This window comes from Anoplolepis gracilipes, chromosome 2, assembly GCF_047496725.1.
Source record: "Anoplolepis gracilipes chromosome 2, ASM4749672v1, whole genome shotgun sequence".
Classification (NCBI taxonomy): domain Eukaryota; kingdom Metazoa; phylum Arthropoda; class Insecta; order Hymenoptera; family Formicidae; genus Anoplolepis; species Anoplolepis gracilipes.
In genome coordinates, this window is record NC_132971.1 from 4,417,274 (window position 1) to 4,431,631 (window position 14,358).

General features: G+C 35.4%; 1 protein-coding gene across 5 annotated transcripts in view; it reads left to right on the forward strand.

Moving 5' to 3' along the window:
- Kcc (solute carrier family 12 member kcc) overlaps positions 1 to 14,358 on the forward strand; it is a 74,368-nt gene that overhangs the window by 41,959 nt on the left and 18,051 nt on the right. The window contains exon 1 of one of the 5 annotated variants that reach the window (XM_072887027.1): positions 4,722 to 7,401. The exons of 3 other annotated variants lie outside the window; for them this stretch is intronic. In XM_072887027.1, the coding sequence (XP_072743128.1) occupies positions 7,329 to 7,401 (73 nt within the window). In that variant the 5' untranslated portion in view covers positions 4,722 to 7,328. Of the gene's footprint in view, positions 1 to 4,721; positions 7,402 to 14,358 lie in introns of those variants that run through there. One more of the 5 variants, XM_072887031.1, reaches the window with a different exon arrangement.

Consider the following 14,358-nt stretch of genomic DNA (forward strand, 5'->3'; position numbering starts at 1 on the left):
CCATAAATCCGCCGAGCTCACCTTTTACCCTCTTTTAATGACGTACAACGACATGAGTGAGGCACCTTTCTCTGTCAAAGAGAATCTAAGAGAGGGTTAGTTAAGTCATCCAGAAAGTATAGCTTTCTTATAGATCACGAGAACTTGTTCAAAATAAACGTGATAAGATAAAAGATAAATTCAGAGAAGCTGAAAGAACGGAGTCAGAAAGTACATACGGGAATATTATCAATGTTAACCGCATTCTTCTCTCGTTTATTTTCTATTTAAATACTATAGTTGTTTGATCATCCTGAAGGTAATTTTTTTTTTGCTTCGATAAGTTCGAATTTTAAATATCTTTGTAATTGACTCTCAAATTAAAGTCCTGTTAAAAAATTCCATTTAAAATTCTAAAAGAAATAATATTTTATTATCTTTTTTCATTTCTAATATTTACTTTTTTTATTTCACTTATAATACAAAATTAAATTTTAATTATTTTAGAATAATTAAGGAAGTTATAAATTATAAATTTTATTAAATGGAAATGAAAAAAGTAAAATATTTTAAAAATAAATTAATAATAATATTTGTGCAATTTTCTGTATAAATTTTTATTTAAAATGCGAATGTCAATTGCGAATAGGCTTTTATTCACTTTTTTATTTTTTATCTTTTATTTAAATAAAAATCACAATTCACGTTACGCACTAACGTATAATATTGGCGTTTTTATATTCATTTTTTGTAGTGACAAAAATCGAACAGCCAGCACTGCGAGTCCAAGAGTTCTGTTCACGTAACACGTCCACAGTCTTTGCCCTATATTTCCCTCGTTATCCCGAATACTCTTCAGCAGAATACGCCACGTATGAGCATCGTAAGGGTAGCCAACGAGGTAACGTCTGTCGTGGTTAAGTTATATTGCTATCTCTTTTTTTCTTTCTAACAACTCTTTTATACGTCTTTTTCCTTTTATCAATTATTTTTCACAAACAACTCGAAAATAAAATTTCAAACAACTTCCTCATTCAATTTCGTGTCTGTTTTAATTCTATATAATGTAATCCTCTCATTTGGAATTTATTATTGCACAGATCATATATTAAGATTATTTTGTTTCTACAGAAGTGACTTTGTATGCTGAAAAGAAAATTCCCTAAGACCGTGATTAAAATTTGATACATAAACTTTAATTTCTTAATTTTTCATCTTTGAGAGGATTGTATGATTGAATTTTTAATAAGATTTTGAATCTATTTTTAATCTATGAAACAAAGTATAACGATATATATTTGATTGATTATTAATAACGTCATTACAAATCGAGCTCTTTGTTTAATAAATCTAGAAGTGATAAATAATTAGCTTAAAGATAATGACATGGCGAGGTACAGTTTGTGTGGAACATCAATTTAAGTAGAGTAAACTTTAAATAGACGTTCATAGTTTGCAGGCGAATTAATTCCTGTGCGCATTTCACTTAGCAAAATTACTCGACTAGAGTTGCACACAGATTTCCTTCATCAATCTATCTGCCTCTCTCTTCCTTTCTCTCTTTCGGAATAGTTTCTCAGGAATGCAAATTGAACGCAAAATGACTGAAAATTAACAGGATGAGAACTTGATATCAAATAAACTATCTTATTTAATATTCGTGATACGCATACGCATCCGCATTATAATATAATATGTGTATGTTGCTCATTACATACATATTAATTAATTCCACTACATATTATAATTATTTATGTGTGATGCAAGTTACGCAAACTGATTTGAATATAACACGGAGAAATTGACATTGATTCTTTATTCGATTAAATTGCAAATATACGATGTTGAAAATATATGTGATATGTGTAATTAAAATGTAATACATCACAATTATTTAATTTTTCATTTAACGTAAATATCTCTACGTCGCTACGCTATACGCGTTTCGCATTAATACGTATTATTAATTCATATTATTATGCATTACTCTACTGCAACAACAACAGAATCGGCAATTACAACATTGTATATTCGTTGGTAGAACGAATTTTAAATTTTCCCTCGACGCGATCAGATCGTCCATAATCGAATTAGTTCGTTCCACGTGTTCTGCAAACTCCTGTCGAAAATTACGAAGGTCCGCTGCAACTCAGTCAACGTTTCCCGATATAGGTACACCGCATGTTGTATCGATCGCAAGCGACCATCGCTATTCCGCAAAACTGTGGCTATTTGCAATAGAGATTCCCCATATAATTTGGGTCGCGTCTTTTATCATTTTATTACGTCATAAAGATATAATACATTCAAAAATAAAGGTATTTATATTATATCTAATATTATATAATATCTAAATAATAAAAATAGATTGTCGCAAACTTACTAATATAAATTGCCGGTTATAAAATGTAAATTTAAATAAAAGAAGAGATTTTATATATTTATTTTGACTTATTACAGGAACTTATAAGAGAAAAAACTTTCAAAGACCAATAAAAAATATTAGTCCTATCCTATATCATTCCTCGAAGTTAAGTTTATTTTTCTTTTTTAAAGTAGTTTACATGAAATACGGCAATACAAATAAAAGCAATACAAATTCATAAGTTATTAAATCGTTATATTTCTTGTACACACAAAACCAAGAATAAGAGATATCACGAAAAGTCGAAACTTTTATTCGAATTGATGCAATTGATGGTTCGCAGTAAACCTTTATACGATTTCAAGATGATTCATCGTCTTTACGATAATTTCACGAAAAGTTTCGAAAGACAGACAAAACTTTGCCATCGGCTTCATTATCTTGCTTCAGCATTTCCTTATCATGACGGAATTAATGCCGCGGAGGGTGCGCAAAAGTCAATAATAACGGTTTTACATGTTTTTACGAGTATACTACGCGAGATACATGTTCTTTTCCTCTTTCTCTTTTTTTCTGTTTCTCTTTGTCTCTTTCTTTTCTTTTTTTTTTTTTTTTTTTTTTTTTGGAGTACACCATTCATTAACGCGTACATATGGGTCGGGCCATATAACGCTACCTTAATTAAACCAGCAGACGCGTGAAATTCACAACTGGGTTGCCCGTGAATTTACTCGCCGTGCAAATTTTAACACGAAACACTCACCGTCGTATACAAGTCAAATTTCGTCGATTTGTGTTTGTACATACGCTGAAAAATTAAATTGCTATTGCATTATAAATTCAACAATTATCTCGCTGCCCTCGAGTCCGCCCGTATATTTTTCCTTAATAATTCTTTTATGAGCGTCACATTATCATTGTTACGTTATTTTTCTTTTGCATAAGTATACAAATTGCCCCGGATTTTTTTCTACCATCAACAATTATTAGAATTAATTTGAAAAATCTATTGCGCCTGAGTTAATTTATAAAGAATTAATTTAATGCATTTAATCGAATGTTGTCGAATATATATCTTTGCTAATTAATTTTGAATATCTTAACTTTATTTCTTGATTTATTATTCCTTTTTCTTTAACTATAACTTTAAATGTCCTTGTAATGGCGTACAACTTCTCCGCAACGACGTAAGTTTGTCGTATGTAGAACGAACACGCGAGAGTGAGACTAAGGTCGAATCGTGTCCGCACAAATGACTTAATTCTCTATTGTTCTCTATTGTTTCGCAAAAAAGTTACGCCAATTTGTTGACAGTTAATGGAAGTTTCTCAATGCAAGTCAAAATTGCTAGAGCCTCGGGCTCTATCGATTTCTGAATTTTCGTATTCGCTGGAATTTTTGCGCCTCACGATTTACTGATTACGGTGAGAGATATAAAAAAGAAAATGGAGGCATCTTGAAAATTCAAAGCAGTGTAGTCAATAATATCTAAGAAAGAGATGGATGTTGTAGCGCAGTGAAATTACAGAATGCTAAATTCTCTTCACTACGTCAAACAGTATAGTAAAATCATAATATAATAAAAAAAACTGCAGCTTTTATTACTCGGAAAAATCACTTTTCCCAGCGTAAATTCATTTTAGTGAATTTCTATTGTCATCCATGTATGTGTATTTGTATGTACTATCCTCTATATCTCATTATATGAGGCGACAAAGTGCGTTATTTATTATACCTGAGATCAAAATGCAATGAAAATAATGTGCTTTGTCATTTCATTCTGGAGTACGTTTATTTAATTAATTTTCTTTTTTAATAAAAAGAAATTTTTTTTTAAGAGAAAAAATTTTGAAAAAAATATATATATACTTAAACTCTGTACTTATACTGAAAATGTTTGCGGATTAAGAGAAATCTAAGGTATTCAAGAACACTTAGAATGCGAGGTCGTAATCTTTCTCTCTGTCTCTCTCTCCTCTCTTTCAGCATATTCAATGCATATCTGCACTTACCATAAATTCACGAGCCATGTATTGCATAAACGAAGCGACTGTAAACAGCTATAAGCTATATCACCTGAGCTTCTAACTCTTTCTTTTTTTACGTTGCGAAGCCCTGCTTAAAGCTGGCGTTTCGATCTAAGGTTGGGCTTTAAGCCTCGGTTCATGTATACGTTCCATAGGTGTGAACGTAAATAGCCGACGTTGTGAGGAAAATAACGGTGGCGTCGAGCCGTTCTTTCTTTCTCATATATGTACGCCCGAATGATCCATCGTGAAAGAGAGCAGAGGCGCATTCGACGATTAATATTCGGAGGAATCGTGTGAGTGAGCGAAGGCGATTTATCGTGTTACAATTGCGGCCTGCGTGTTTTCTCCTTCCACGATAATTCTCGCGCTTTTCATATCGATAAAACTCGTTGCGTGTTTTTATATTGCGCTCTTCGTTTTATATGTCACGCGAGACACATGAATTTGTCACTTGACACTTTGTACAGTTTGCCGATTTACGCAAGCGACAGCGACAGTGCAAAAAGTGAAATTTAACGATAAATTAAATCATATTTTTTTTTCACGCGTTTTTTCTATTCTACGAACAAACTAGGTCGCTAACGGTATCATTTTCATTCGATATTCTTTTCCTTCGAGATAACCGTGACCCCGCGTTTTCGCGTCTCGCACGCATTCAAATTCGATCCGCTGCGAATGTCCGGCCAAAAAACTTTGTGCCCTCCGGAAGGACAGCTTCAGCTACGTCGAGAAGCATATATGGTCCAGCGAGATAACATGGGCAAAAGGGAGAGGATGGCCGATAAAAGCGTCGCCCATCTAATAGAAAAGAGGGAAAGAGAGGAAAAAGCGGGAGTAACAAACAGGAAAGAGAGAGAGAGAGAGAGAGAGAAAGAGAGAGAGACCATTTACGGAGCGGCAAGATGAGATGAAATGAGAATGGGAACGATGGAGACGAAGAGAGCGGGGGTTGCGTGGACCGCGGAAGAGAGACCGAGAGGGCATCCGCAGAACGGACAGACGGACGGAGGGACAGGAGGAGGATCGCATGGGGTAAGCGAGGGGAACATCCCCGGGGCGCGCAGGCGCCGTTGGAGGATGGAAAAGCGGGTGAGAGCTGCTCACTACGCCCGGGACGCCTCGCGGTCCTCTCGGCGAGAGGAAGCGAGAGGTCGAAGGGAGAGCGCGCGTCGAGATGAAAGGAGACGGGATGCGCATCGTGGTCACAACCGGGAGCGAGAGGAGAGAAGAAAGAGGATCGCCGAGAGGAGAGGGCGTGAAAGCGTGCGCGCGCGACGGAGGAGGAGAGGAGCCCCTGGAAAAGCCGGGGAGAGAACGTTTCGTCGCCGCCACCGACCCCCTCGCAGTAGCGCGCGCGCGGCAGTCGACGTTTTCCGCGAGGAAAAGCCGCTGTCGTGCCGAGAGTCAGCATCGGGCAATCGTTGCACGTTCAGCGTGCAGAGAGCGATCAGCGTGTAGAGAGAAAGATTGGGAGGAAGGGAGAGAAAAAGAGAGAAACTAGAGGAAGAGGAAGAGGAATGAGACCGGAGGCGCGCGACGAGTGAGAGACAGGAGGGAAATTTGGTTCAGGAAGAGACGCGCAAGGGTGGTGACCCGTGACTCCGCAACGCGCCGGAGGAGCAGCCAGTCCGTTTGACACACCACGGATTGTACCACTGCTCCGCGCGTAATTCAGTAGCGACAGTCCGCGCTCTAGTCAGCCGCGGCAAAGTAGCTACGCTCCGCGCTCTAATCAGACGTGCGCGCTGCGCTTTCGCACATCGTTTCCCCATGCGTCTCGTTGTCTGATTTCTCCGGATCCAGTCTCACTTACCAGGATCACGTTGCAGCGACGATCAATCACGACAGCGGTCTTTGAATGTGCGTGGGTGTCTTTGGATGATCCGTCGATCGATTTTCATAGATCCTTGGGCGATCGAACTGGAACGAAATATCGACGAGTGAATTTCGATCGTGATGCGTATGTGTACGTATATCTGTGTGTAGCAAGATCGTAATCATCGCGATCGGCGAAGTATTTCCCGTTGGTGGCAACCGCGACCGACCGACCGACCGACCGACCGACCGACCGACCGACCGACCGATCGATCGAACGTACGTACGCCAGCGCGCGTGAATCCAGCCGAACCCAGTGATCTCGTGACCTTGTGACACCGCCTGGAGGGAGGGAGAAATGCACCCACTGAGAGACTGAGAACACCCGCCTCGCGGTCGTACGCCGATCTCGCCACCCGTGTCGCGCGCCGCACGTCGGCTCCTCCCAGATCGCGAGAGGGTTGGCGAAAAGGATCGAGGCGGAAAATAAGTCCTGCGCGGAGTGTGACGAAAGGAGCCTGAATTTTGCAGCTCGATCGATGCAAGCTTTGGAAAATCGAAATCGATCTTGAACTTTTCCGCGACGCGTATCCAGAATTTTCACGTCGATCGTAGCACAACACTAACAGGATCGATCGAGCGAGAGATACTCGAAAGAGAGAGAGAGAGAGAGAGAGAATACTGATCTTAAAAAATCTAAATTCTCCGCCAATCACAGCGACGATCTTGCGATCTTTGTTAAATTATCAATTGTTGCACGCGAAGGAATATATCAACAAATTTCTCTTCTCTCGCTCTTTGATATAAGCCTACGATCTCAGGCAAGATTTAGAACAATCATCAAACGATTTCGGAAAAAAAAAAAAAAAAAAAAAACAACAGCCCTATTCTAAATAAGCATAAATTGTAGTAAAGTGTGTTTCGCTTAAAGCTGATAAATTAAAGTGATTTAGACCAAAAAAAAAATAAAAAAAGAAGATACAAGAAAAGAAGGACTACGCGCCGATCGGAAGACCCTGTGAATCGCACGGCGATCGAAGAAGCGTGCACAGCACTGAGCTTTGGTTGGCAGTTGAAAGAGGGGGCCTTGTGTTTCCCACCCCCGGCAGGTGGAAAATCGAAGACGTGTCGAAACTACCATGAGCGAGGGCACGCCGAAGTCGCAGACCAAGATCGTCGTGCCCGATGGTTCGCCAGCGCGTCCGCAAACTGGTACGCTTTCGTCGCTATCATACTTCCCAATTTCGTTTGATTCCGCTCCAATTCCAATCTACTCAGCTTCCGCATGTGCAAAATATGCCCAAAGTATGATTGAGCGGGAAAAAATACCAGTTCAATAATATTGGTATTTGAAAAACTATCTCTCTCGTGTTGTATAGATTAAGCGACTGTAGTACAACACATATTAATGGAAATAAAAAATATTATAGAAAACTATGAAAAATAAAAAAAATTAAAATAACATATCAAGAAAAATTACAAAAGTTATTATTTATAACATTTATTATATGAATTTTTGAACATTTTAGTTCAAAAATCACTCAAATATCGTAATATAAAAAATTAAATATTTTTATCAAGGAAATTGTTAAAAATTAAATATTTTTATTCAAGGAACAATTGTAGAAATTACATAAGACCGATGAATTATTTAGATCTTTTGTTTAAAAAAATTTGTAAACATCAATTATCTCTTTTTCAAAAGATTTCGCCAACTTTCTGCAAACGCGTTCGCAAATTAATGGCCGCTACTTTACACTGGATAGCGCTCGCGCGAAATGTGGGCGTTGAGAGGATCATAATTGCGGGATATAATCGCGACTTTTTAAAGAGGAACTTTCTCTTTTTGTCCGAGTTGGTGGCGAGAAACGTTTGTCTTATTCTGTCTCGCCGTTAATTGACTCAAGGTCATCCTTTTTTAGTCCGATACTAATTCAATTAAGCACAAGGCCGCGAGGTGAATCGATAGTGCACACGAGAGACAGAGTGGAGGCGCGTATATACGACTACCGAGTATCCCCGTGTGTTTTTAATGCCAATAACTTCCTATAGATTCGATTGTTCGATATTTAGTAAAGTGAAGCTGTACGCTTTCATTATCTTTACTTACTGTCGAGTGTCAATCCGCGCATACAGAACTAATCAGATTTACGGTTTTATGTAGAGTTGACACGTTGTAATATAATTGACACATACTCTCTCTTTCTTTCTTCCTTTCCTTTCTTTCCGTCTTACGGATAATCTTCACAGATTAATTTCTACATAAAATAGAAGTAGTTATATTAAAACGTTAAACGTATACAGAGTGCTTTTAAAGTCAGTTACAATCTCCATTATTTCGGAAACAGTTCAAAATTCTTCAAAATTTCGAAAAATCACGAAACACGTGTCTGATCATTCGAGGAACTACTTTTTTAAGGGAGAAAAGAGCCCCCTCCAAGAGGCAACTTAAAAATTTTTAATGGAACCCTCCATTTTTTATTGCATATTCTTATAGCTTATCTCGAAAGCTTTCCAAAACACTATAAAGTATTTTACCATTAAGTACTTTTCGTTATAAGACTCAAAAGTTGCAGTATTTTGACATAAAATATCTTGTAAAACATTCAGTTTTCAGTAATTTTACCTTAATTCTTTTACACAAAATAATGAAACGAATCAATTGGTGTAAAGAAAATACATAATTGTCTTTAAAAAAATATAAATTTGCAATGAGCAGTTACATTTTTTTAACAATTATGCATTTTCTTTATGCCAGTTGATTCGTCTCAATATTTTGTGCATAAAAATATTAAAGATTACTGACTGTTTTACAAGATATTTTATATTTTATGTCAAAATGCTATAACCTTTGAGTATCATAACTAGGAAAGTACTTAAGTAATAAAAAAATAATATAATGTTTTGAAAAGCTCTTAAGATAAGCTAGAATAAGAATATGCAATAAAAAATAGGGGATTCCATTTAAAATTTTAAAAGTAGGGGGTACCTTCCTTTGAGGAGAACAATCCTCTCGACTCCCTTAAGAAAGTAGCCACTCAAACACATGTTTCGTGATTTTTCGAAATTTTGAGTCGTTTCCGAAATAATAGGGTAGTAACAAACTTTAGAAACACGCTATATTAACATACTTAAGAAACAGAAATCTCTTATTAATATAATTTTTTACATGTATAATAAATAATAGTTATATTTCTAGTATAATCATTACTTATTATATATGTAAAAAATCTACATTATATGACTAAATTACATTTATAATTGTTTAAAAATTTTGATTCTTAGATAAATAATAAAATGAAAAATTTGATTATCTAGTTATGAAATTTAATACCAAAATTTCGAATTTTTAGTAAAAAATAAATTAAAACTGAGTTGTCTAAATATTTTGGCTAAAAAATTAATTCTAAATTGATTAAACATATAGAAACAATTATTATTTATGTTGCGTATTTGTGAACAAAAAATTTAGAACTTATAACATTAAATTTACAAAATTTGGAAACAATACTAACTTGGCAAATGTAAATCCTTATCTCAAATACTTATTATATATACTAGTTCAGACATCCGAAAATTCTTGCAAAGACTGATTCTTATTTTATAGTCGAAAATATTGAAATTATAAATTTTACATAAATGTAAAGTTAATTTAATATTTGAATTTTATATTTACCAATTATATTTTTCAAAGTGTTCTTTTATATTATATTTTAATAACAGGATAAAAAATATTTTCTAAGTTACTCAAATTAAAATAATCTTATCTTGTCACAGATAATGTAAATATTAATAGTGTGAGAAATTAAAGTTTATATTAAAGAAGTTTTATATATTTTTTAAAGATTCGTCGGTTTCTTTGACAAACTGTCTAAGATCTCACGGACACATGTACGTGGCCGTCGCACGATTAAATAGAGCGAAATGCAATCGCAAAAACTGACTTTGTCAGCGAATGTTCGTTCGTGTCTTCTTTCAGTGACCTCGTCCGCAAAGCGGATGTCGCGAAAACCGCGACCGTCAGCAACCTACACGCGTAACGTATACGTGTGCATGCAAATGCACCGGGCGAAGCAGCGTCCTTTGATCAGCAGTACGTGAAGCATTGCTTCGAATACTCGGCAACGGCGACAATCAAAGGTCATAGTTCGCTTCGCGAACGATGTAAAGGTTTCGATTCGATCTCAATTTAAAGTCTGTTTCGACTGTAGCGATTTTTCGGAAAAGAATAAACGTCAGATTGGCACTTTTCGATATGTACGTTGCTGAATTCAGAAGAACGTGATTTAGGTTCTTATACAAGCCAATTCATCTTTAGAAGCATTCTATAATTTTGTTTTCTCTACTATTTCGTATGTATTCTGCACGAAAGTATAGTTATTAGTTTGAAGCTAATGAATGCGAATGATTTTTATAGAATCCTTCAGTTATGTCGATTTCACAGTTCACATCCTGTTGATTTGAAATATTTGAATGAGAGATCACATTTCTGCGGTAAAGTAGAAAAAGATTGAATAAAAATCACAAACCGCATGGAACACTGAAGTGCACATGATGAAGCATAAAACTATCAGAGAAACAAGTTTGTTTACATCTCGTTACAGGACATGAGTGTGCTTCAATTTCTATTTTTGATTTTGTCAGGATTGCTGCAGTGTATTTGGAGTCGAGTGACATTGAAAACTTTGTTATCGAGCGATGACAAATTGTCAGCAAAAATAAAAATCTGAAACGTTGCATACATATCTTTTTACTTTGCCTGTGTTATCTCATGATATGTTGAAAGAATTTCGAGACATGATTTCTTACATATTAGGTATGAAATTATAAAATTAAATTAAAGATACAAATTCAAAATGTTTTATTCAAAATTGAATAAAATAAATCTTCGATTGTGACAATGATGCTTAAATAAAGAAGTTAACATTTTACGGTACACATTTTTTTCTTAAATGAAACTCGACTTTATAAGAAAAAAATATTCAACGAAAAATAATTATCAACAAAATGAGATTGAAATAAATTGTGATAATTCAAGTATCGAATTTTAATTACAATTTAATTACAAGTAATTCGTTTTTTTTTTTTTAATTATATTTATTTATTAAACTTTTTATCGTAAGAAAAAATATATCATTATGAGTCTTTGGCACCTATCAACTTTGTACTACGAGAAAATGCTCGTTTATCGTTTTATTCGCACGCGATCAAACTAATCAGATACGGATTGATGTAAATCGTTTTGCAGCGTGCCTCCATGATTTACGCATTCGTCTGACTATTGACACGCCTACGTGAACATAATCATGATAGATCTGTCGAGTAAATGTGCAATGAAATTTATGCGTCGACTTCCTCCACTTACTATCCACGTGTGTAAACACATATCGGTTTATATCGTATAGAGGAGATAATCGAAGCGTTATCGTCAACTTACGTTACGTCGCACAATTAAAGAGCGTTCCACATTTCACCGCGAGTCAAAGGGAAAAATCATCATCAGTTTTTACATCATGCTTTGCAGTAAATTTTTTTTATCTCTTGCACGAGCAGTTTTGAATATTTCTTCAAATCGCGCGAAAAAGACCGATTTCTCTTCCATTTTTGTATTATACATATGCAAATATTTTAGGAGTAATGAGAAAATAATTAAAATGATGAGGAATAATTGAGTGGAATCTCTTCATTGGGTGATTAAGATTGGGTGATTGTCGACTAAATTATTTATTCGAGATGAATGCCGATCCTAAACGAGTTTCCCAAAAACACATGGAAATTGATCCTTTTGGCTCTCCGCAAAGTTGAAACGACCAGGAGTTTACGGCTCTTCCTCGTCAATGATCACGTATGTATGCACATCCGATGTTGACACATAGTTTCTCGATTGATGCTCGCCGCAGCGTCAGAATTCGGATGCTGCGGCATCGGCGTCAGTGCGGCGTCATGCATCGAGGAATTACGTCGGCATAGCGTGGGTGCGCTCAAACGGGTGGTTGCGTTTCCGTGCGAAATTCACGCTTCGCTGATTCGTAATTGCCGATTATTTAAATTTCATTGGATATCCCTTCCCGTTAGCTGCCATTCTTCGATTGGAACAAATGTCGGAGGATAATCCGTGGAGTTGTTTTCAATAGTCTCAAGATGTAACTTTAATATCTCTCATTTTTAGAGAAGTTATTGAGTGTACTACATATATTCTCTTATATTTAAAAGTTTTTGATTTATTGAAAAGTCATTTATATTATTATTTGAATTATTCAAAGTTATGACAAAATTCTGATCTTTGTTGAATCTGAATGAAAAAAGGATTGACAATTGACAGAAGAGAGAATGCTTTAAATATGTTGTTATTAAAATTTGTTTGTTGCGACCATTTCCGGGGCGAGAATACTTAATTATTTTATTTTGATAACTTAACATTAAATGTAGGTGTTAACTTTGGCAAACAAGTTAACATCTGAAGTCATTGTTAGCTTTGCGACTTATGAGCTAGCTAAAGCTAACACAAGATAAACGATACACATATAGTCTAGATGCAAACTTTGCCGACCGTTAACCGCGTTATTGTTTGCACGGTCGCTTATTACTCATTCGCTCATTGTATCAAAATTAAGTGCCGTTTACCGATATACAGAGAAGTTCAGTATAGGTTTTAATAGTTAGATAGAAAGGACACTCATTTATTAATGATTGAAAATTGATAATATACAAGCACATAGAAGTTTATGGAAAAAGGCAAAGTATAAAATATATTTTCTTCCATAAAATAAAAATAAAATTAAAAAATCGATAAAAAACTATAAAATTATTTTATCATTATTATTCTATGACTATGAATATAATTATTAGTAGAAAGATAAAATTTGCAAATCTGATATATTTTCTCGTACAAGAATGCATAAATAACATTTTTCTCGTAGACGTGTCTTACCATGCAAAGTGCAAAACGTCGTTTAAGACACGTAGTGTCGCACGTGCGAGCGAATACACACATGCCATCGGAATATAAATCAGTCGATGGCCAATAATCGCCAGCCGCTGCCCACTCGATAAAGTACTGTATTGTGCAGTAATTGCCATAAGGTTGAAATATGAAATTCAATTCGGCAACCATCGTCGAAAATGCGCTCCTCACGTCTATTTAACTTTATTTACGTCAGAAAATAAAATTTTTTTATGAAAGTAAAATGTAGATATAGGCATGGACGTACCTTCTATAAAAATCGAGCTAAGTTTTCCAGACGCGAGCAACTAAGACATTTATAACTTGGAAATTTGAGATATTTCAAGTTTTATTGAGATATTTCAAGTTTTATTTCTCCAAAGCGCTATATTTTGCTGAATTTAATTGCATAATTTTTAATGATGTTCCCATTGCCGGTCTTTTGAGCTTTACATCTTTTAACTTTTCGGATATTTGGATGTGTATCATTTCTCGAGTTATAAACAATGAATTATATATTCGTAGTTACTTCAATTTATTTAATTGATAATTTCTCTGCGAGAGGTAATAACTTCATGTTTTATTGAAGCTTGCGAGAAAGGACGAAATAAGTTTATTAAAGGTGGATCATGCTCTTGGAATATTGAATAGATACAATTATGTCGATCACGAGTTTCGAGAGACCACCTCTTGGAGAAAAATTACAGAAGACAACGTATCGTCCTTAATTAACGTCGTTAGTTAAGATTGTTCATTAGCCTGATTTTCCCGATCCTCGTTTGGGTCATTGAAGTGTATCCAGTTCGATCCAAACGGATCTTGCGCACTGATGCATGCATAATTACCTGTCAGTTTAGTTGCAGGTAATAGACTGCTATTACCGCCCAAAGGCAGTAGTTAGCGTTTTATATACATATAAAAGAAACAATTTCTATGAGAAAACTTTATATAAGAGATTTTATATCAAGTGAAAATGTAACGTCCTAAACGATATCAAGTGAAGCTGTAACGTCCTAAAAATATCGCACTATCGAGCAATACAATATTCGGGAGAATAACTGAATGCATGAAAAATGCACAATCACTTTCAAAAAATCCTTCTTTGCATAAAAGATGCACTCAGCGTTCCATGAGAAAAGAGATGACTTTACAATACTTTTACGATAATACGATAACATGAAGATACGGTATACGTTATCAGAGATATAAGACACACGATCTCATGT